The sequence below is a fragment of the Bos taurus genome, chromosome 13 (genome assembly GCF_002263795.3).
Source record: "Bos taurus isolate L1 Dominette 01449 registration number 42190680 breed Hereford chromosome 13, ARS-UCD2.0, whole genome shotgun sequence".
Lineage (NCBI taxonomy): Eukaryota > Metazoa > Chordata > Mammalia > Artiodactyla > Bovidae > Bos > Bos taurus.
This window is the reverse complement of record NC_037340.1, coordinates 79,301,769-79,326,202: the sequence shown is the minus strand read 5'-3', so window position 1 is coordinate 79,326,202 and position 24,434 is coordinate 79,301,769. Positions and strand designations below refer to the sequence as shown.

The following is a 24,434-nucleotide window of genomic DNA, read 5'->3' as shown; positions in this document are numbered from 1 at the left end:
CTATTACTAAGTCATGGACAACTCTTTGTGACCCCATTGACTGCAGCACGCCAGGTTCCCCTGTCCTTCACTATCTCTCGGAGTTTGCTCAAACTCATGTCCGTCAAGTCGGTGATGCCATCCAACCATCTCATCCTCTGTCATCCCCTTCTCTTCCCACCTTCAATCTTTCCCAGCATCAGGGTCTTTTCCAATGAGTCAGTTCTTTTCATCAGGTGGCCAAAATATTGGAGCTTCATCTTCAGCATCAGACCTCCCAATGAACATTCAGGACTGATTTCCTTTAGGATGGACTGGTTTGATCTCCTTGCTGTCCAAGCGACTCTCAAGCATCTTCTATAATTCATATATTTTTATGTTGTCCATTTTTTTCTACAGTTTATGATGAGCCCTTATTACTTTCATAACAAGACAATGCAAGTATCATCGTGTACCAATGCCCTTTGATCTGGGCATCAGGAGAGTTAAGTTGCCCCTAAGAGTGGGCAGAGCTTGAATCTGGGGGTGAGGGTGGGTCTTATGAGCTTTCTCTGGGAAACTGGGGGTCTCTGAGATGCAGACACCATTCCTTGTATTCCTTGTTCCTTTGAGAAGGTGGGATGGACCCGCGTGTCTTAATAGACACAGTCTGAGATCTGGGAGCACCTGGAGGCAGCTGACAGAGAGGAGGTGGGTCTGGCCGCGTCCCTGCGGTTCCACCGATGGCTTTCGAGCTGTAGGTCATGAGCAAGTGGCTTAATCCCACTAAGCTTCAGCCCTCTCACCCCAAAAGAGACGGCCCTGCCTTTCCCTCTGGATGCTGCTGTGTGGGTGCAATCAGCTCTGACACCTGCCTGCCTGTGGAGCAGACCCTCGTGGTCAGAAGCACCCCCTTCTTCCTGGAATCTTGTTGACTGCCTGGGAAATTACAAGACGTGGGACACACTCGCTCTCACCTCGGCTGCAGCAAGTGGAGCCTCTTCTGCTTTGGAAGCTCGCTGACTTCGAGCTTCTGGGTTGCCGCGTCTGGCAGGCGGGCGTCTGCTATGGCTGGGAGGCCACCCTGCTTGACTAGTGCCCCTGAGATGACCTTATCTTTGGAGAAGCCTGAAAAGAGGCCTCAAGACCCTGGTCTTCCTCTAATGGGGGACCACAGGGTGTTTGGGACCTCAGGGGTGGGTCGTGCCTTCCCAAGACATCAAGCTCTATTTGCAAGACCCAATCACTCAGTTTTTGAAGAAGCAAGTAAATTGCTATATGTTCTTATCAAACCTCCAGAGAACTGGCAAGGCTCCCCCGGAATGCACATGCTCTGGGCACCTTCTGCCACCTTCTGGGGAGGGGGAGGGTGGAGAGGGGAGGGGAGGCTGTCTTTCGAGGTTAGGTGGTGTGGTCCTCCCAGCCCTCCACGTCAGGGGCTTTTCAGCTGCCCACAGAGACGAGGGGGTGAGTGCCTGGGTTTCACCACGCGCGAGCGTTTCGGGTTGCTTTTCGCGTGTTGAGTCTTTCACATTCTTTCTTCGCTCCTCCATTCAGTTCTGTCGTATCGCCTCCATGTTTTGGGTTGCATCATCCTCTGATGACAAGAAGTCTTGTTTCGTGGGCACCTCCTGTGTGCTGGGCTTCGGGGCCCTACAGAGGTCATCTTATTTAGCCTTCAAAGAGCCCTGGGAAGTGGGAGGTGATGTCCCTGTTTCACAGGAGCAAACGGAGGCTCAGCGAGGTGGGGTCGCCGCTCTGAGGTCACACAGCTGCTCGTAAGAAGCAGGGCCTGGATGGAGAGCTGTGTGTATCTGACCAAACATGAAATCCCTGCTCCCACCCTCTCTGGGAGGGGGAGCTCACGCGGGTGAGGCGGGCTCCGTCGGCGCACATGGCGTCAGCTAGTCCAGCTTAACCAGGGGTTGCTCCGAGACCTGGAGAGTTCCTGCTGAAAGCAGCAGGTTCCTCTCTCAAGAAGCAGCATTATTTGTTTTGGTTGCTGTTGCCCGTTTCTCTGCTTCCCTCCCTCCGCCTGCCTCCCCCGCTTCTTGTTCAGCAGGAAGAACATTCTGGATCTTATCATTTAGCACTGGCTTGTGTCTCCTTTGAGAACCCAGTCTGCTCTTTCTGACCCGTAGCCGTAGATGATAAAGCAGCTGTGAACCCACCAGATGGCAAGGACACAGACAGCACCCTGTGGAAATGGACTTAGAGCCTGGAGGTCCAGAGCACCCTGCCCTGCCCTACTCTAACAGTGCCCACTGAGGTGCACTGCCAGAACCTCGCCAGTCTCAGTGCCCTCATGTATAGAATGGGCCCATCCTGCCTAGAATTGTTGCCACATGTGTGAAACGTGGAGTCTGGTCCTTGGCCTTGCGGGCAGCGTATGCTTAGTCACCGCACTGTTGTTGATGGTGGCCATTGACTCTTAGTGATCACGCTGAGCAAAACAAGCACACTTCCTTCTACCAAGGACTTCCTGTTCAAGTGGGAAAGAGAGATGCTGAGCAAATTCACAACTAGCAAGACAACGTCAGGTGGTAACGAAGGGACTATTCCAGGGTGTGTTAGTGAACCTTTAAGATCCCCTTTTCTGGAAAAAAGAGACCCGGCTTTTAGCATTTGCTGATCTCTGTGGATGTCCTCACCATGGTTGGTTTCAGGCTATCAAAATGATGTCTGGTGGCTCTTCAAAATTCCTGGAAGTTTAACCAACTGACTCTTGCTAGTCTGAAAGAGCTGGCTCCAGCACTGGGCATATGTAAACAGTGGTGGTTTGGGAGAGACCTGAAGATCTGAGAGCTAAAAGTACCAGTGGAAGAAGAGTATGCGAGCCGAGAAGATGGCCATGCAGAGGCCCTGAGGTTGGAGAGAGCTTGGTGTGCGCAGGGAACACGAGCTTGGCTGGTGTCGGCAGGAGCGTAATGGGGGGCAGATAGGAAGACAGAGGCTGGGCTGTTGGCAGCCTTACAGACAGACCATGGCATCAAGTTTGAATTTTATTCTCCGGTCACAGGAAGTCTTTAGAGGGTTGTAAGCTGGAGGGGGCGGTGGATGTCTGGGTCCGATTTGCATCTTTTTAGGGCTCAGTGGGCGGTTCTGTTACACACCGGCAGGAGGTCATCGAGAGAGCAGCAGCAGTCACTGGGCAGGGGGAGGCGGTGGTGACCTGATTAACATGCCGCTGGGGAGGGGGGGAACCAGAGGTGGCTCGACTCAGAGTCGTGGGGCTGTGACAGATTCCATCTCCCTCTGTTCTCTGGCTATTTACCCTGAATGCACGCAGCCTGTGATTTCTGCTCTTAGGTCATGGGGAGGCGGACGGAGCCTCAGACCATTAGGGTCACTATCTATGCCAACTACTTTCCTCCTTGATTCTGACTGGTTCTGTAATTACCACCTCCTGAGAAATCCAGAACAGCAGGTGAGGAGAGATGTTTATCTTGGGTCCAAATGCCAGGCAAGATCAACAACAGCAGAACCTCTTCTGGACACTGCCCTTCTGTGATTTTTGTCTGCATCAGTACCTTGTTCTGCAATTTGCGTGGGTGGGGGTGGAAAGATAAGACTGACGGCATTTCCACCTTTGCCCAAGGGTGCTTCTCGGGTGTATATCGGACACGTATGTAAATGTTGTGGGTGTCAGCTTGTCGGCTCATGAAGAAGGTTGCCATCTGGCCCTGCTCCACCCTGAGCTTGCCTCTTGGTCTAGAGCTTAGAGGGGCACGAGAGATGCTATCTTTCTGGACTGGCATCGTCCGGTAGGACTTTCTCGAGGATGAAAACGTCCTGTTATCTTGCCATCCATCGTGGTAGCTGCACTTGTGGCTCCTGGGTGCTTGTCATGTGTGGCTCGTGTGAGAAACTGACTTCTCAGTTCACTTTTTATGTGATCTGCTGTCTTGAACAGCAAAATTCTAGACCACGTGTGATCATCTATTGCCCTGGAGCCCTGGGTTTATAGTTGACTAGACAGCCCACTGAACCCTTGTACAGCTCTGTGGAGTTGTGAGTGAGCTGTCACTTGTCACAACCCCGCTTCCTCCCAGTTGCAGAGAAAGGGCAAAGTGGCAGAAAGAGTGCGGGATTTTCCCCACGCCTCTCAGCTGCGGAGTGGCCACATAGGAACCTTGCTTCTAACTCTTAGCTCAGCATCCTTTTCTCTTTTCTGATGTATAATTTTCAAAAACCAGTGTTAAATTTCACAGGTTTCCAGGCAGCTCTTCTGCCTGTAACTTTGTGGATCAAGTTAAAGTCCTCTTTGACCTTGACCTCAACCTTGATCTTCTCCTCCATCCCTGGAAGTGATCATGGTATGGTCATTTTGGAGCACATCTGTCCACACCTTTTGCTCTTGTATTTACATGAGTATAAATGAATGGATCAAAAGCATGCAGCATTAAAAATAATAAGTGGTATCCTGCTATGCATATAAAAAAATTTTTTTTTTTACAAGTTGCTTTTGTCTTTCAGTAGTATGTCTTCAATCTTCCTGGGCAAGGTCATAGATTCCTACCATACTGTTTTTTTAAACTGTTGCAGTCTTTCATAGCCAGGACATGTTATATTACTCAGAAGCCTAACTGATGAAACGAGGTTCATCTACTCTGTTCGTGTTAGTAACCATTTTCGTGCTTACCTCTTGTATGCAGATTTCATCTAGGGTATATCCTGAGAAGTGGATTTATTAGGTCATAGGGAATATGTATTTTTAATTTTAATAGCTGCTACTTGAAAAATAGTTAAACCATTTACGTTCTTATCAGCTTCAGGAGAGTGTGTTCTCACGGCCTCCAGAATACCTGATATTATCAAATATCTACGCGGGTGCTTCTCTAGTGGGTGAAACATGATACCGCATAGTTGTTTAATTTGTATTTTCCTGTTTACAAGGCAGGTTGAACGTCTTTTCTATTCTGATGGTCATTCGTTTTTCTGTGAGTCGCCTGTTCAAACCTGTTGTCTGTTTCGCTGTTGGGTTGTTTTTATTGACTGATTTAGCAAATTGCCTTAGAATGCCTGCCACGTGCCAAGCATTGTTCCAGGTGCTAGAGATTCCGTGGCAACTTCAATCGACAGACATCCCTGCCTGCAAGGAGGTGATAGTCCAGTTGTAGGAGAAAGACCTAAGCAAAAGGAACTGAGAAAATAGATAGGATGTTTTATGGGATGAAAAGAAGGGGAAGAAGTTAGGGAGAGCCACTGGGGGTAGGACTCGATTTTAAATAGGATGGCCAGGAATCTGGTCCTTTACTTACTCATTTGTAGTCATTCTTTTGTTTAAAATATTCATTTATTTGTTTATGGCTCTGTTGGGTCTCCACTGCTTCTCACGGCGGGCGGGGGCTGCCCTGTAGCTGTGGCGCGTGGGGCTCCTCCCTATGGGGCTCCTCACTGTGGCAGCCTCTCTTGTTCCAGAGCCCGTGGGCTCAGTTACTCCATGGCACACAGGATCGTCCAGGACCAGGGACTGAACTGGTTTCCCCTGCATTGCAGACTCACCTGCTGGACCTCTGGTGAGAAGGTCACCAGAGGTGAACTACCCCACCCCCTTTCTTTCCCCCAGGAATAAGAACACTGAGCATCTGTGGTAGGTGTTAGGGATAAAACAAGGAACATAAACCTGGTCCCTGTGTTTTGGAACTTAGAACTGTTTTTTGTTTGTTTGTTTGGTGCTAAGCTTTCCTGGAGGGGTGTTCTCTAGCGTCCCAAGGTGGCTATGGAAACTCACGGATGGCTATGATTGTGCCTTTTGGCGTGTTTGTAAAACTTAACTTCTATGTGAGCTAATGGTGTTTTGCAAGTGTCCAGTACCCACTTCTTAAAACTTAAAAAGTTTGCAGTTTAATCTTCTACATTCCTCTGTGGAACCACTGCTGTCCCTGAGCTGAATTAATCTAGGGGGAATATTTGTTGCCATCTAAGAGTTAATACAGTGTTTATTGATTTCATTTATTTACTTGTTTTAGGCTTTCTTCTTTCTTCTCCCGTCCCCCACTCCTCACTAGATTCTAAGTTCCAAAATGCAGGGACCAGGTCTCTATTCCTTGTTTTATCCCTAACACCTACCATAGATGCTCAGTGTTCTTATTACTGGGAGAAAAGGGGGGTGGTTCACCTCTGGTGACCTTCTCACCAGAGAAGTCCCCTCTGTAGGCATACTTTACATATTAATCCTTTGCCTATTATACGTTACACATATTTTCTTCCAGTCTTTAATTCTCTTTTAACCTCGATGACAGTACTTTTGCCTTGCTCTTTTTTAAAATTATGAAATTTGACTTGTTAATTGAAATATAGTCATATAAAAGTTGAAAGTTCCTTCTTCTGCTCTTTCCAGGCAACCACTGTCAAGAGCTCTGGTTTATCTTTTCCAATTATTTTCTGTTCTCACTACCATCTCCGTGACCCCAGTCACCAGTGAAGCATAGTTTCTGGCTGTTTCTCCATAAATGCAGCTCTGATCTATCAGATTCTTTCTCAAGCTGCTTAATATTCATTTTTAGAGAGGATCCCTGTAATTGATCCAAGCATTCCCCTCTGACTGGCATTCAGGTGGTGTCCAGTTCTCCATCACTCTAGACTCAGCAGCAGTCCTGTGTCCTCTCTGCCACTCCGGTGTGTCTCTGGTCTTTTCTGTCTGTTGGGACTCCAGCCACCATTGCTGTTGTTCAGTCGCTCAGTCGTGTCTGACTCTTTGGACCTCGTGGACTGTAGCCCACCAGGTTCCTCTGTCCAGGGGACTGTCCAGGCAAGAGTACTAGAGTGGCTTGGCACTCCCTTCTCTGGGGCGTCGTCCCAGCCCAGGGATGGAACCCGCATCTCCTGCACTGGCAGGCGGATTCTTGACCCCCGTGTGTTAATGGTGCTGTAACAGTTGGTTTTGTTTTCTCACCGTCAGCTCCACGGCTACATGGAAAACAAGCCCCTGGGGCTTCAGATCTTCATTGGGACGGCCGACGAGCGGATCCTTAAGCCCCATGCGTTCTACCAGGTACATCGAATTACAGGGAAAACCGTCACCACCACCAGCTACGAGAAGATCGTGGGCAACACCAAAGTCTTGGAGATTCCGCTGGAGCCGAAAAACAACATGAGGGCAACGTAAGGCCGGGGGCGAGGGCGCCAGGTCCTCACAGGGAGGGGGTGGGCTGCGAGGCCGAGGTGTGGGCTTGACTCTGTGGAATCGATGGGAGCAGCTTGATGGGGTCCCCAGTCTGTGATGGACCCACAGAAATTGCTGTTTTAAAAGTTTGCACCTGAAAAGCTCTAGACCCTGATATTTTTCAGGTGTGTTGAGAGGAAGGCTGCTTACCCACCTTTAGATGGTGTTGTTCGGAATGAGGCTAAACTTATTTTTATGAAAAGTATTTATTTGACTTAAAAATCATTAAGTAATAATGCAGGTAGGTCTAACCTCACGGGGCTAATGTGCATGTTGCTAAAATGTTGGAAACATTGCACCCATGTGTTGGAGTGTAAACAACTTTATTCGAGACTAATCTCAAACTTGAGAACTGCAAGCAGCCTACGAAGAACTCCCAACTGTTAACCTTTTCCACGTTTGCTTTATGACTCTCTCTCCCCATCCCTCCGTTTTTTCCGGAGCCAGCTGAGAGTTAGTTGCAAACGTTATGCCTTTTTTACAGCAAGGTGCATGCGTCAGATTCAAGGTGTTTGCTGGCGATACACTGTTCTTACTATCGCATAGTCCATAACCAATTTCCCCCAGTTGCGTGTTTGAGTTTTTTCAGATACTTTTGAGAGAACAGCTGGCATGCAGAATCTCCCTAGAGAAGTAACTTCCCCTGGGGAGTTTCCCTAATTGCTTTGTGTTAAGACCCCCCACTGTGGTCTTAATTCCTGGCTGAACAACTTACCCGTATATTGCGGTGGCCCACTGTGGGTGACCTCCAGCTCCTTGAGATGGTCGGTGGTCAGTGGGTTCTCTCCTCTCCGGCAGCATCGACTGCGCCGGGATCCTGAAGCTGAGGAACGCGGACATTGAGCTGCGGAAAGGCGAGACGGACATCGGGCGGAAGAACACGCGCGTGAGGCTGGTGTTCCGAGTGCACATCCCCGAGGCCAGCGGAAGGATCGTCTCCTTGCAGACGGCGTCCAACCCCATCGAGTGCTGTAAGTTGGGTTCTGGGCAGGGCGGGTCTGTGGCAAGTGCAGTGGACACGACCTTCCGCCCCGGGCCTTGGCGCCTGGGCAAGGTGCCCTGCAAGACTGTGCAGGGCCCACGGGGATGAACGGCGGCCCAAGTTGACCAAAGGGGCCAGAGGCCGAGCACATTTCAGGGTTTCTCTATGCTTTACTAGTGGAGGGTTTCATGTGAAAAATAATATGGCTGAGAAGTGGCCCACAGCTTGGTTGAGAAGATTTGAAGTGTATAACATGTTGGGCTGGTCTCAAAAAGGGCAGATGCAGTTGGAGTGAGTTGGCTGTACTGAGGGTCGTCTTGCTGGTCCTCTTCTCTTCTTTCAGTAGAATAATAGCATCATCACGGTGGCTCTCACTTACAGAATGGTGACTCCGCCGGCCACTAGGCTGAGCGTTCAGTGTGCACTCTTCCTGTCCTCGTGCCCTTTTAGAGAAGAAGGATGGAGATGAGGGGCTGGGTGACTTGTCCCAGCAGAGTGGGCTTTGAGCAGGAGCTTTGGTATACAGGAGCCAGGCATCCCCATCACCCTCAGTCCATCCGGGTATTTCCTGAGAATCTGCTCACTGTCTCGTGCTGTACTGAGGGCCTGCAGATGAGTGTGATGTTTTCTCTGTCCTTCATGAGCCCGTGGTCTGGTAGAGATAAAGATACCCAGACAAAGATGCAGGAGACTTTCAGAATCCTCTATGGGGACAGGGGCCAAGATCTGCCGTTTGACAAGGCTCTGAGCAGAGACCAGCTCCCCCAGGCTTCAAAAAATGAAACTGTTCTGAGCTCATTCTTAGGTACTTTGGGCAAGTTTGTTGTTGGATTTTGTAGTTAGACCTGACAAAACTCACCATCAGCTCAGCTTCTGGGCGTTTAGAAGTCATTTTAAAAAGCATAAAGAGGGAAAGATGTAAACATTGTTACAGAAACAAAAGCTGTTTATATAACTTTTGAAGTCTTGTTCTTCTGAGAATTTGTTTTTTATGTTAGAATAGTGTTCCATATTCAGTTACGTTTCAGGGTTTTCTCCCCCTTTTTTACTGGACATTTCACCATAATTAGGTGTCACAAAGTCAGCTCCCTACAGAGACCAGGGAGGTGATGGACATGAGTGTGGTGGGTTGTGGGGTCAACAGTAGGTGTGGTGGAGACTGGGGGCCAGGATGGCACGTCGGCCGCCTCAGTCGGCTGCTGTTACTCAAACCCAGCCGGCGTTTTCATGTGGGAGTGTCGACTCAGTGTGGCCAAATCTTCTGATTTTTTTTTAAAAAAGATAAACCTATAATCTCATGATTTTTATTTTATTACTGGAGTATAATTGTTTTACAGTGTGTTCATTTCTGATGAACAACAAAGGGAATCAGCTGTAGGTGTACATATGTCCCCTCCTTTTGAACCTCCCCCCGCCCCCTGCTTCCTCCCACACCTCTAGGTCATCACGGAGCACAGGGCTGAGCTCCCTGTGTTACACGGCATCTTCCCACGAGCCATCTTTGTTACACACAGTACTGTATTTATGCCAATTCTACGCTCCCAATTCATCCCTGATTTTTTAAAAGCAGCAACAAATACAAAACACTCTGCGGGTCAGCTGAGGACTGCACATGGCTTAGACTCATCAGAAGTAGTCTTAATCAAACACCCATGAGCAAAGGGAAAGGATGAATATTTTACGCAGAATGCGTTGAGGAAGACTGGCCTTCAGCCAGCAAGGGGACCGGGTGGACCCGCTTTGAGAGAGGAGCTGGGACTTGGTCTCGATCGGTCCTCGGAAGAGGAGGAAGGAGGCCTGTGGTCTTTCCCCAGGCTGGTAAGTCAGGGTGGGAGTCAGGCTGGATCTGGTGGTGAGTCTGTGCTCTGATGTTAGAGAAGAGAGACCCAAAGGCAGACAAAAAGGAAAAACAAGTGTTTGAAAAACATCATCTCAGAAGCCCTGGAATTCCCCTCCTCTCCCCAGCAGAGCCCGCCCTGGGCCCCCAAGTGCTGGTCACGGTGGCTGCCCCGCCCTGCTCTTGGTTTTGAACATCTCAAGATGTTTGGGGAAGGAAACTCAGGCTCTTCCTCGGTGATTGGGGGATTTTGAGAAGATAAGGTCTCCCCTTTCTGGCAGATGACTCAGTCTTCAGGATGGGGCTGTGGTTTTGCAGCAAGGTGGGGAGCCGGAGGGACCATTGACAGGAGCCCCGTCCCTCTCCATCTCTGGGTCCTTCCAGTCCCTTTATCTCCTGTCAGCCTGAGATTTTTAAGGATCGTCACTGACTGCACGCACCTCCCCAGGGTGTTAAAAAGTAGTTTGAACTTTGAACAGGGCATTTTTTTTTTCTCATAAAAATGCATTTGAGTGATTCACCTACTGTGCTTTGACAGATAAAGAAACCGAGACTTTGTTGGTAAGGTGATGCATTCGTTTTTACTCGGTCTCCAGCTTTCTAGTTCTCTGAAATGCCTGCTTTGGGTTCTGTAACACCCGCCCTTCTGGCAAGACCAAGCAGAGCTACTGGTGGACTGCTTTCCCTCTCACAGAGGGAGACAGAATCCTCTGCCGCTTCTGTCTCCTCCTCTGCTCTGTTCTCCTGGATCGGCACCTGGCAGTTTCGCCAACATCTATGGGCTAATTGGCTCCCCGTTCATTTGGTTCTTAGGGGTGCATACAAAATTTATTGACAAAACAGCCCGTGACATGGATCAGCACCGTGCGTCCATGCCAGTTCTCTTCAGTCGTGTCTGACTCGTTCTGACCCCGTGGACTGTAGCCCACCAGGCTCCTCTGTCCATGGGATTGTCCAGGCAAGATTACTGGGCTGGGTTGCCATGCCCTCCTCCAGGGGATCTTCCTGATCCAGGGACCCAGCCCACATGGCTCACGTCTCCCGCATTGGCAGGCGGGTTCCTCACCACTGGCAGCACCTGCGAAGCCCTGTATCAACACGGTGTATGTACTACAAAGATTTCTTCACTAATTGATTTCATGCACACTCTTCGGGGAAGGTGAGCTGGTAAGGAAAACACTTAGTGGGCTGCTGCTGATTTGCAGGGTTAACTTACTGACTTTGGAGGAATCTTTACTATGGGATGGCTCAGGGATCAAGGGTGATTTCTCAGAATCTAGTGGAAAAGTCTCGAACAAGACCCTGGAGGCCACTCTTTAGAAAGCGGAGTTACTTGCTGGAAAGGCAGGTCCTTCTGTCTCTTTTCTGGCCAGCGCGGCTGAGGCCACGTCTCACCTGTGCCCAGACAGACGCCCTGTTGTTCCCTAGCCTCGTTTCCACCTGCTCTTCGGTGCTGCCAAGGAGGTCTTTTGGGTTTCCTCCCCTCTTCGCAGCAGAGAGACTGTTTTGAACCTTCTTGGGTCTCCCAAGCTCTGGAGGCCACCCCCACCCTCGCCAGGCAGATAACCCTCCTCCCACTCGCAGGAGAACGTGGAAGAGGTCAGAAGGGAATGCCCTGCCTTGCCCAGCAATAAGCCTCCACACGGTCGCAGCTGTGGGCAGCCTTCCCGCGTCGGGCCCCTTCACGTGGGACAGTTCTCCTTCCCCTCGGGTTGCTCCGAGCTCTCAGCTTCAGCTGCAAGTTCCCTGTGATGGAGGGACCCATGCTGTCCGTCTTGTGTGAGTTCCCAGGACGGGTGAAGCCAGATACCACCGCCGGGGAGCCTTCCATCGACAGACATCGATTCTCAGGGATCTGGAGCGCACAAGCCTGGAATCAGCATGTCGGCAGGGGTGGTCCCGTCTTGGAGGCTCTGGGGAGACTGTTCTAGGCCCCTCTCCTGGCTTCCGGTGGGGGCCAGTGGTCACCCTCATTCCTCGGCTTATAGACGCATCACTGCAGTCTCTGCCGCCGTCTTCATGCAACCTCCTCTGCACGCGCCTCTCTGACTCCTGTGAGGTCACTGTCATTGGGTGTCAGCATCCCCACTCCAGGATGACTTCGTCTGCATCCTCATTTACATCGTGGAAGGCTCCGTTTTCAAACAAGGGCGAATTCTGACTTCGGGGTGGATGGGAAGCTTTCTCGGCTTCCCTCTCCTCTCTGCTCTGCAGTTCCCAGATCCGCCGGGATCTTCCTCCTGCTCCCGGGGTTCTGCCTGCACTGCCCCTCTGTCCAGAACACTAGTTCTTGGTCTTAGCTGCGTGTTGGAATCACCTGGGAACTTGTAAGAAAAAATACGATGCCCACATCTGAATCAGAAACTCTGACTCAGTTGGTCTGCAGGGAGGTCTGGGCCTGGAGACTTTTAGAGGGGCCCGGTGATTCTGACTCGCTCCACCCCGCACCCCCATGAAGTTAGACACCCACCGCCGTGGCCCTCCCCCACCCTTCCACTACTCAGTTAACCCTCGTTTGTCCAAAGCCCCTGTTGAGACAGGCCCCCATAAAGGGCAATCTTGCCCACACCCCACAGGGTTCAGGGTTCCCCTCTGTATTTGCTGACACCTAATTTACCTGTCAGTCTCTCAGTTAGGGTTAGGGACCAGTGGGGTGTCAGTCAGGGCCTGGCACACAGCAGCTGACTCTAGAATGTTTGTTGAAAAATTGAAAGCATGACGACAAGCATCCCCAGGCTGCTCGGCGGGGTGGAAGGGCAGCGAGGAGACAGAGTGGACGCGCCGTGCGTCCTGGGCGAGCCTCCCTGGGCTTTCTCCCTGCGGGCCGAGGGGCCTCTCTGGTCACCACAGCCATCCCCACCGGGCCGGGCCCGCCCCGTGCAGAGTGCAAGCTCCCTTGCTCATTCTGCAGGAGTTGGGGGTGTGGGTACGAGGTGTGGACTAGAAAATGGCTTTTCTCATACACTGTTTTCAGTGTCTCTCTTGTGGCACAAATCTCTCTCTCCGAGGTGTAATTCAGATGCGCGAGATGGCGCAGACGCGGTGGGTTCTGACAGATGTGCACACCCATGTGACCGCCACTCGAGCAAGATCAAGGGCGTTTCCCTCCACCCCTGAAGGCTTCCTCCTCCCCCACAGCCATCGCCCCCTCCCCAGCCCCCCCACGCAGGTAACCACTGTTGCGGTTTCCGTCACCTCCGTGGGCTTTCCTTCTCCCAGAACTTTGTGTCACGGGCTAGTACAGCGTGGCCTCTTCTGTCTGGTTGGTTTTACTTAGCAGGATGTTTTCTGAGATCCAGTGCTGTTATTGCGTGACTTGGTGGTTCTCTCTCTCTTTTTTAATTGCTGAACAGTATTCAACTGTGTGAATGTAACAATTGTTTATTTACCACTGGTAGACATTTGGGCTCTTTCTGGGGTTTGAGGATCATGCATAAGGCAGTTGTGAACATTCTCCTTCAAGGCCCTTGTACACAAACACTTTCTTTTCTTTTGGGTGAATACCCAGAAATGAAATTGCTGGGTCATGGGGGAAAGTGTATGTTTCAATGTGTGTGTTTTCCAAATCATTTTACACTCCGTACCAGGGCATCTGGGAATCCCACGTGCTCTGCATGCTCCCCAGTACTTGGCTCTGTCGGTCTTTGGAATTACAGTCTTACCGGTGAGTGTAAGATGGTGTCTCATTGCGCATAACCCATCGTTTGCATCTCCCTGAAGGCTAATGTTGCTGGCCCCTAATCTGTGTGCTTATTGGTTATCTTATGTCTTCTTCACTAAAGTCTTAGTTCAAAGATTTTGTTCATTTTTTTATTGGGTTACTCATATTTTTACTTTTTTAATTTTTGACTGAGCCACGATGCGTGGCTTGCAGGATCTTCGTTCCCTGCCCAGGATTGGACCCACACCCCCTGCATTGGAAATGGAGTCTTAACCACTGGATAAGTGAAGTCCCTTGTATTTTCATTTATGCATTGTCAGATTTATGTATTATGAATATTTTCCCCCAGTCTGTAGCTTGCCTATTTATTTTCTCAATTGTGCTGTATTGAGAGGATCAATATTTTATTTTTATGAAGTCTTAATTTATTCTCTTCTTTGAAGATTACTATTCTTTACATTCCCCTAGGAAATCTCTGCCCATTTGATGATAACAGACACACTCTCTTCTGGTTTCTTCTAAAAGTTTTTTGATTCTGGCTTTTATTAGTAGATTTAGGGATACAAACCGTCTCAGATCTATTTTTGTGTGGGGTGTGAAGTAAGGTCCAGTCCCATCATTTTCCATATGGAAATGCAATTATTTCATATGCCGTTTTCTGAAAGAGCGTAGAAAACCTGCCTGTTCCTCCCTCGCCACCTCTCCCTTCCCCTCCACTTCACTCCCGAAGTCTGACGTGGGAGGTGGGTGATCGCACGGCAGCGCTTTGTGGGAATCCTTAGAATGAGGGAGACCAGACGGGCAAACTGATCGCACTTTGCTTCATGAATCAGAGATGCTGTCTTGTCCATCTGCCCCGCCAGAAGCCAGAATGACCCACATGATTCTTATGGGCTCCTTCATGTTATTCTTGAATTAAAACCGTATTTTGTTGTTCCTGCTATTCAGCCGCTAAGTCATATCTGACTCTTTGTGACCCCGTTAACTGCAGCACGCCAGGCCGCCCTGTCCTTCACTGTCTCCTGGAGTTTGCTCAAATTCATGTCCTTTGAGTCGATGATGCTATTTAAGCATCTCATCCTCTGCTGCCCCCTTCTTCTTTGGGAGTATATCATGTAGTGCTAGGAACTAGGGATCCAGCAACGAACAAAACAAAGTTCTGGCTATCCCGCAGGTCACATTCTAGTGGGGAAAACCCACAGTCAACAGGCTGGCAAGACTTCAAACAACTGAATGTCATGATGGGCTTCGCTGGTGGCTCAGTGGTAAAGAATCTATCTGCTAATGCGGGAGATGTGGGTTTGATCCCTGGGTTGGTAAGATCCTCTAGAGTAGGACATGGCAGCCCACTCCATTCTGCCTGGAAAATTCTGTGGACAGGAGAGCCTGGTGAGCTACGGTCCATGGGGTCACAGATTCAGACTTGACTGAGTGACTGAGCACACATGCACACTTATTTATCTATGGCCTCACAGTGCGGCACGTGGGATCTTAGTTCTCCGACCAGGAATCGAACCTGCACCCCCTGCAGTGGAAGCGTGGAGTCTTAACCACTGGACCGCCAGGGAAAATTTGTTTAGCACTGCGCCTAGCACAGAGCAGATGCTCATAAATACTTGAAGACCAAAGGAAGAAAGGAGATGAGAGAGACAGGGAAGAGGTGAAGGACAGGCAACAATTACTAGTCACGCTTTGTGTCGAGCACTTTCTCCGTTGCTCCTGAATCCTTGTGAGAACTCTAGGAACTCAGCATCCACTCCCATTTTACAGACAGGAAATCTAAAGCACAGAGAGGTCAAGCTAATTGCTTGTGGTCACACCGCTAGTAAGGGGCCAAGCCAACTGTGACGTCCGTGTCCTGCTGAATCCCAGGACATCCAGGCTGAGCTCCATCAGGAGTGACTGATTGATTGATTAATCCTCTCATAGAAACTGGAGACCAGCTCAGCGACCCTCAGGGGGCTGTGGGCGCCCTTCCATAGCTCCATACTGCGTCGCCTCCTTCGAGGCAGTGTAGCAGCAGATCTGGGAGGACGTCAGGGCATGGAGCAGAGGGCAGGTAGGCCAGGCCGCCTCCCTGAGGTGGCTTTTAAGCAATGACCAAGGAGCCACGTTTCAGAAACATCAGAAACCAACGTGATGGGAAGCAGCAGCAGGCCGCTGGTTAGGACTGGGGACCCGGGTTCACATCCTGCCTCTGCTGCTCACTCACTGTTTGGTCCCAGGGAAGTTACTTAGTGCTCGGTGCCTCAGTCTTCTCATCTGTAAAGTGGGGCTGGTAAGAATGTTGATATCTGCATCAGTACAGGAGAATGACCCCAGTATCTCTCTTGTGGTATGGCTTGCCCCGCCCCCACGGCAGCCGTCCCCGACGCTCTGCAAAGCACATGTTACCTGCCTCTCTCTGCAGTTACCTGTGTCACTGCCAGGAGCACACAGCCCAGGTAGCAGCAGGTACGGGGGCTCAGCAAACACTTTGTTTTAGGGGAGCTGGCAGCAAGCTGCAACCCTGCTGCTCGGTAGAGCTCAGATGGTTATCTGCTATGGGTTGGCTGGGTGGCGATTACAGGAAAGCTCGGTTTTGGGGAGCCCAGGATTGGGGTGGCTTCTCTGCTGATTGACAGGGTTACCTGACCCTGGGATTGTGGCCTTTTACCAAGCTCATTTTGCAGGGGTGGGGCAGGTGAAACTCCCCTGTATTGAAGAGTTGCTGTGTGCCCCCAGCTGCCATGTATGGAACTCATTTCCATCCTCATCATAGCCTCAGAACACTTTTTTTTTTTGGCCTGATTCCAGGTCACAAAGATTTTCTTCTGTGTTTCTAGTTTTTAAAAAAAGTTTTATCATTAAAAAAAAATTTGGCCACACCATGGAGCATGTGGGCTCCTGGTTCCTTGACCAGGGATCAGACCCACACCCCTGCGTTGGAAGCGTGGGGTCTAACCACTGGACTGGGCCACCAGGGAAGTCCCCCAGCCTCGCAGACTCATCTTAAAGACTGAGCTTGTATCTAGCAAGCTGAGGTTCAGAAGGGCTAACCGATTTGCTCATCACATGGCTGGCAAGGGCGGAGCTAGGGGTTAAAGCCCTTGTCCAGTTCTCTGCTGTGGCTGCCTGGGTCTCTCAGTGGCCAGGGAGCTCACTAGTCACGTGGGGATTCGCAGAGCCCCCGGAAGGGTCTTGGTTACTGGAGACCCATGGGAGTATCCTTTGGGGCTCCTTGTGAGGACAACGCTGCGGGGTCTGGAGGGGAGGTCCCAGTCCTGCAGGGCCGGGGTTCGTGTTCCATTTTCCATATGAGAAAGCTGAGACCTGCTGAGGCCCAGAGCTGGAAGGCGGTCTTCAGCGCCGTGGACCCCACCCCTGTACTGTGGGTGCTCACAGGCCCCTCCAGAGGTGAGCCCCCCACTCAGGGAGAATTGTGCTCCCCTGTCCCCATCTCCCGCTTCCCAGGGAAGAGCCAGCAACACCAGGGTAGGGGCCTGAGGGGCCGTCTGCCAGGCCTGCTCCCCGCCCTCCCGGGCGAGGCCGAAGCACCGCGTTCCGGGCCAGGCCAGGCTCACGGCCAAGGCCAGGGGCCCGAAGTACAGGCAAGAAGGGCTGTGCGGCTGGGGGATGGTCAGTGCTGGAGCCCGGGTGAGACTGACGTGGCGGGCGGGGGGCCTCCCAGTTCAGGCTGGCTGGCCGCTTTCCCACTGAGTCTTCCTCATTTTACTAAAAAGGAGTCCCTCTGGGTGGGGGAATCCCACAGTCTGGGGTCAAGCTCTGCCGGCCTGCCTGCTGTAGCTGTGAGCTCCCAGGCATGGAGCTCCTCCTCTGGGAGGCTCAGCGCCCTCAGCACCAGAATGGGAATCGTTCCTGCTCTGTGGTCTCATGAAGTTCAGCCATAAAAATAAACAGAACTGACGCTCACAGAGCTCTGACGAGGTACCACACACTTCCCGTGCGCCAGCTCATTTAATCTGCAAACAGCCCTCTGAGGTCAGCAGTGTGTGATGTGTTCCCATTTTGTAGATGAGAAAACAGAGGCGCGGAGAGGTGAAATGACTCGCCCAAGGTTCCCCAAGCTAAGATATCAGCGAGCTGGGCTTCAGACTCAGGCAGTCACCTGTCGGCATCCTTCCTTTGACCCATGACCATGAATTGCCTCATTATGTGCTTTATAATGTAAAGAACAATGTGTATGAGAAGTCTCTGGGATCCAAGGCACTCTCTGCTGCAGCTATAACCATTTGCAGTTGTTAACAGATGCCACCTACACTGCGTACCTGGTCTCCCTGGCCAGCCTCTCCTCTCCCCTGCGGTTCTCCAGCATTCTTGGCCAGGCAGCCCCATGATGGAGAATGGCAGACAGACAGACAGCAGTGTTCCCTGTCCAGGCCGACCTGGAGGACCCGCCTGGGGTGAATTTCCTTCACTTAGTCTTTGCTGCCGCGGCTCGACTCCCCGTCAGCCACTGTTGCTAGTGAAAGTAAACACCCATACGGGCTACACCAGCGGCGCCCTGTTGATTCAGAGCTCATAAAACCCAGGAGCCCCAAGCCACTTTATGACGTGCCAGAATCCAGGGGCAGGAGCCAAGCCTGGGGAAATCTCCCGGCTTCGAGGGCCACCGCGATGCTTCAGCAGGAGCAGAGGGGCTGGCCTCCGCCCACAGGTGAGACGTGGGCCGTGGGCTTAGCTTTAAGCTGCTGACCCGCCACGGCTTGCTTAGACCACTCTAGGGCTTGGGGGCTTGGGGGGCTGGCCCCGCTGATGGTTGAAGAGCCAAACGGGACTTGGTGGGGGCCGTCGGGGGTGGTGATGCAGGCCTGGGAGGCCCAGTGGGCTTGCGGGGAGCCCTGCCTCTGTGACGGTGTCACCCCAGTGAGTAGCCCTCAGAGAGGGAGAAGGAAGTGGACCCCAGGAGGGCACTTTCGGTTGCTGTTTGCCTCTCCTCAGTTTCCTCTTTCAGAGGCTAATTGGATTCGTTTGCTTTGCTTCTGGGCTCTCTGAGGGTGCAGGGCCTCCCCTGGAGGAGGTCCCCTGGTCCTCAGGTGGCCTTTTAAGTGTGGGGCTTGGCTCTCAAGCAGAGTGTGTGCAACAGGTCACCTGGAAAGATTGTAAAAATGCAAATGTCCAGCCTCCTCCAAGAGACGCCGGGGCCCAGGGTTAGGGCCGTGGCCTGGGTGGCTGCATTTTTATTAAGCGCCTCCCCCAACCAGGTGACCCGGGAACCCCACTTTGAAAAATGCTGGGGCTCAGGGCCAAGACACCTGGGTTTGGGGTCGGGATCCAGCAGGAACCGCGCCGATGAGCGCAGTACTGCGTGTAAACACGCGGACACAGTCACAGGTATCGGTTGACACAGGGCAACCGCCCCAGGAACTGCAGCGCATCCTGTTGTTTGCTTTCCCGGCTGGGATTTATTAAATCAAATATGCTTTCTGTGAATTCTCCCATTTAACCCTCAAACAGCCTGTGGCATGGGTCTGCCGATGGCCCCGTTTTTCCTATTTGGCAAAGTGAGGTTTTGAGTTGGGAAGCCCCCTAAAGGGTCACCTGGTGGGGACTTGAGCTGAGACCGAGGACGGTCCCACGTGGCAGCCTCACCCGGGCAGGGGCTGCCCCTCCATGGAGCCGAGTTCTGAGCATGTCTGTCTGTCTGTAAAGTGGTAGCATTAGGGCTGGAATGTCGTGTTTGTTTCGACCCCCCAGGTGATGCTCATGTGTAGCCAGGGTTAAGCAGTACTTCTCCCCCTTGACAGCTCATAAGAGTCAGCTGGGTTCCTCGTTAAGCTGCAGAGTCTTAACAAGGCTCAGTAGGTCTGGGGTGGGGCCCAAGGTTCTACATCTCTAATATCACCTTCCACCCCCAACCCTGTTCCTAGGATGTAGCCCACACTTTGAGTTGCAAGACCACAGTTCAGATAAAAGCTTACAGGAAGCGAGGCTGGACTCTTGTCTGTACATTTTCTTTAGAAAAGATGGTTTTCATTCAGGTAAGGAGAAGCAGGGGTTTCCTTGGTGGCTCAGACAAAGAATCTGCCCGCAATGTGGGAGACCTGAGTTTGACCCCTGGGTTAGGAAGATCCCTGTGGAGAAGGGAACGGCTCCCACTCCAGTATTCTTGCCTGGAGAATCCTATGGACAGAGGAGCCTGGTGGGCTACAGTCCACGGGGTTGCGAAGAGTCTGACACGACTGAGGACTAAGCATCAAGGAGAAGGGGTGGGAAATGAAGGTTTGGTCAGAGGAGGATCAGTTGGTTGCCTGAACCTACGAGGCTTTGGAGGGAGAAGCAGTGATGTTGCTCCAGGAAATGGCCAAGCTGTGTCCACAGCAGTGCTCGGTGACTCACAGAGCAGCTGGCCGGGCCAGCCTCCCGCCCAGCGCTGAGAGCCCATGGCCACGTCCAGTCTCCAGCCTGGCTGGATGCGAGCCCTTGGCCAGCTCGCCCGAGAGTGATGACTCAGGCGTTCCACCTGCAGAATGGGCGGCATGGGTCTTGAGGCCTTCCCACCCATCCATCCCTGGGACCAAAAGCCCCTCCTCGCCCCCGAAACACATCCAAGGCAGATCCGAAAAGCCGGGACCTGCTCTTCTAGGCGGTGTGACTGCTGTTTTCACTGCTAATAAATCTCCATTGATGGCAGCTCAATTAGGAAGTCACACAAACCTCCTCTATTGAAAGAAAGGATTAATAACCCAGCCCATGTGGGAGAAATTAGCAGCTCCTGCTGAGAGGCCTTTTTAATATGTGCCCATAACTGGGAGCCCCTTAGAACCACAGTGGCTGGCTGGGCCCTGGGAACAGAGAGCCTGGGCTGAGCCTGGGATGGGGAGATACTGGCCGGGAGGTCACTGAGAGTCCTGGGCTGTGTTTTCGACGTAGAGTGTCTGGGAGTGTCTTATCCACAGCAGACTCCTTAAAGGTTGCCGCGTGCACGGTTGCCGCTGAAGGCATGGGTTTCAACGTGGCTCCAGGGCAGGAGGGACAGGGTGCTGGACCTGGAGGCCCAGGCCGGCCGGGAGGGCAGGGTTAGGCCCGCGCCTAGGGCCTCACACGGCTGCGTCCATGGCTCCCGGAGGGGGCAGTCCGCCGGCCCCTGGCACAGAGAAGGCTGGCCCTCTGCCCAGTCCTCGGGCTCTGGGAAGGATGCCAGGAGCTCAGGCTGACTCACCCAGGGGGCGGGCCGGCCTCCGCGGCCCACGCTGCCAAAGCGAGGCCCAGGGGATGGTCCCTTGTGTCGGCCGGACCTGTTTCCCACCCTGCCCAGGGCAGGCATCTGGAGAGGGTCTTCACTCTTTCCTGCAGCCCACCCTCCAGAAGAACTGGCTGAATGGAGGAGCTAAAGGAGGGGGCTCTGGAGCTGGGCAGGCCAGCTCTTAGGGCTCAGGTCAAATCTCAGCATCACCATAGCTGACTTCTAGGCTTCCGTTTTCTCCGGGAAGGCATATAATTTCATTATACTTCTTTCCTTAGAAGGTTATGGTGAGCATTCAAGTATATCATTGTAGTTAAACAGTCGGCCTGTCCCATTACTCAATGCAGATACAGATGAGGATATTGAGATATTGAGATAAATATGTGTCAAGATATATTGAGATACATCTGTATCCACATCTGTCTCCATCCATCCATCCATCCCTACATCCTTCTCAAGCACCCCCTGTTAAGTCCTGGGCCCTGGGCCCAGCCCTGGGCTCACAGCATGCGTAAAGCGATGCTCCTCTCTTTTGGGCTTATGTTCTCGTGGGGAAGAGATGAAATGCAGAGGAACCAAGAACGCTACAGGTAGCGTTTCTGAAGGTGGAAAGCTCTCTGGGGATGAACTAAGCAGGATGGAGCAGGATAAAGAGGTAGGGGGGGGCACCGCCAGACAGACGGACAGGTGGTCCTGCTGTGTTAGCTGGGAGGGGCAGGGTGCAAGGGTGGGGCAAGGAAGCCTCTCTGAGGAGGAGACATCTGTGTAGAAACCTGCCAGAAGTGAGGAAGGCAGCCGTGCTGGCAAGCGGGGAGGAGCCTTCCAGAGAGGAGGGCTTGAAAGTGCAAGCATTCAAAGATGGCAGTGTGCTGTGTGTGTTTTAGAGATGGTGAGAACATTCTAGAAGTGTGACTGGAGGGGAGTGAGCGAGGGGGAGTGCTAGAAAATGTGGTCAGAGACGGGATGGGGGCGAATGAGTTCAGAGGCCAAGGCACCTACACTCTCAGGAATTAGGCCCTCGAGTTTGCGTGCGTGAGCCCTTTGTGTGTGGCTGCCGTCAAGTGTAGAAGAGCGTGCGCTCTAGCAAAGGAAACCTCTTACAAAAAGGTTGATTTGCCTATCCTTTTACTAAAAAAAAAAAATCAAATTCGTATTCTCCTCTCCTTCCTAAAAGGAGAATAGGCATCGGTCTCTTGAGTCATGAAAATGAAACTTGTTGTTAGGAGAAAATTAGCCCCAAAGACTTCAGGCACGTTGACAAGAGCATAACATTTGCAGAGTCGCTGGTTGCCAGGGGTGAGGGTTGCGCGCTTGCAGTGACAGCAAGTGACAGAGGTGGGCAGAGTGCATCGTGTCCTGTGAAATCTCGGGACGGTTCCGAGTGGGTGTCTCCCGTCATCACAGCGACGTCTTTTTCTCTCGCCCACAGCCCAGCGGTCCGCCCACGAGCTGCCCATGGTGGAAAGGCAAGACATCGACAGCTGCCTGGTGTACGGCGGCCAGCAGATGATTCTCACGGGACAGAACTTCACGGCCGAGTCCAAAGTCGTGTTTACCGAGAAGACCACAGGTCAGAGCGCCTTTCGAGCGCCGTATGAAAGTGACCGTCTTTTTCTTCTTAGTTTGGGGGGTTAGATCCCACTGTGTAGCGTTTCCTTACTCACTCGGGGAGATTTCCTTGTCTCCAGTGACCTTGATATCCACCTGGCCCACTGCTGCCTGAATGTCCTATGGTGAATTTTAACTCATCCTGGCTGGTTTGGTTGGATGAAAAGGCTTTTCCCACCCCCAACTCTTTTTTTTTTAATTATTTTTTACACATAAGGAGACACCTTTTTTTTTTTCTTTCAGATTTTAGACTTACCAAACAGAGAATAGTAAGAGCACAAAGATTAATCATACATGCTTGACGTCATACCTCCAGCCCCTGGATATCCCGGGTTCACATCCTGCCTTTGCTACTTGATTGCTCTGTGATCCTAGACAAATTACCTGACTTTTCTGTGCCTCTGTTTCTTTATGAATAGAATGATTATAACAAGAGTTATTACCCCATAGGGCTTTCACGTGGGTTAAACGAGTTAATACATGTCAGGTAATTATGACAACACCAGGTATATTTTAAGTCAATAAACATTGGCAGCTTATATTTTTATTGTAACTAATACTGCGGTCTCTCTGGTTGTACTTGTAGGACTAATTAAGTAGTCTTCTTACACATGAAACTCCACGCGTATCTTTTCTGTTTATGTTGGGTTTATTCCCGTGTGGGATTTTGGGTAGTCATTTTGAGAGCTTTAAGTACATATTGCTTTGTAGAATTCAAATCACCTTCCGGAAACTTACAGATTGGAAACTTCCACCAGTACTGGGCCAGTAGTGCTTTCAACCCATCCCGGAAATGCCCTGTTTTGTAATTTAAAAAATTGTACTGAATTAGTACTTGATTTTTGTACACCTTGCTATGAGAGGTTTAATGGACATGTGTATCCTTTCTTAAAATGGGCCATCTGTGAATGTGTTTACCAATGGGGACGTGTTAAAAAGACCATGGTCTGAAGTAGGAAAAATATCAGGTTATATAATTGGCTTGATAGTTATGGGTGCTAGGTTGAGCTTTTTTTTTTTTCTTTCCTATGGACATGATTTCAGGTCAGATCAGAGGCGAGTTGATGTCTGTCTGTCTGCTGCCCTGAGGATGGCCCTGAAAGGGGCCGTCACTGACGGGGGGCTGCTTCCCACATTCACACAGAGCCTGCTCTTGGGATGGGCTGCCCCGTGTCCAGGGTGTGAGAACTGCTTCCTCACATCTTGGAAGCACGGCAGGAGGCACATGATTTGAAAGAGGCTTGCCAACGCCACTGCAATAGAAAAATGGCGTGAAGTGGGGCTCACGGTCAGGCCCTGCGGGTGTGCGGGCTGTGATGATGTCGTGAGGAGGAGCGCGGACGTGTAGGTGGGTGTGATGCGTCTGTCCTGTGGCGGCCAATCCTTTATTGAACCGTCCTCCTCTATTGGGCGTGAGGCTGCTTCCAACTTTGTGCTGTTCTAAGTGAGTGAACTCCGGGAGCTGGTGATGGACAGGGAGGCCTGTCGTGCTGCGATTCATGGGGTTGCAAAGAGTCAGACGACTGAGCGACTGAACTGAACTGAAGTGTCTCCGTGACGCGCCTCCTGTTCGTGCCTTTGGTCAGCTAGGCGAGGGCTCACGCGCTCCAGCCGGACGGCTTGTGTTCAAAGCCCAGTCCTCCTCCTTCCTAGCTGGGGGACCTTGGGCAAGCTGCTTAGCCTCTCTGGGCAGCAGTTTCCTTCTCTGTGTAACGAGGATGGTGACAGTCATACCTTATAGGGTGGTCATGAGGTTAAGAGTTGTAAATGCTCGGTTCACTTGTCCCTCGGAGTCTGCAGTGGATTGGTGCCAGGACCCTGATAGATACCAGACTCGGAGAGTGCACAAGTCCCTTGTACTTCCTCTCGTGTACTTTAAATCGCTCTAGATTACTGAGAAGACTTAGTACTAGGTAAATGCTACGTTAACAGTTGCCAGTGAGTGGCATGTTCAAGTTTTGTGTTTTGGAACTTTCTTAAATTGTTTTTTGTTTTGAGTATTTTTGTCTGTGGTTGGTTGAATCCATGAATGTG

General features: G+C 51.4%; 1 protein-coding gene across 4 annotated transcripts in view; it reads left to right on the top strand.

Annotated features, from left to right (window-relative positions):
- Positions 1–24,434, top strand: part of NFATC2 (nuclear factor of activated T cells 2) — a 160,187-nt gene that overhangs the window by 75,635 nt on the left and 60,118 nt on the right. For all 4 annotated transcript variants that reach the window (XM_005215066.5, XM_002692357.6, XM_005215064.5 and 1 more), the window contains exons 4-6: positions 6,863–7,065; positions 7,925–8,097; positions 22,222–22,362. In XM_005215066.5, the coding sequence (XP_005215123.2) occupies positions 6,863–7,065; positions 7,925–8,097; positions 22,222–22,362 (517 nt within the window). The remainder of the gene's footprint in view (positions 1–6,862; positions 7,066–7,924; positions 8,098–22,221; positions 22,363–24,434) is intronic.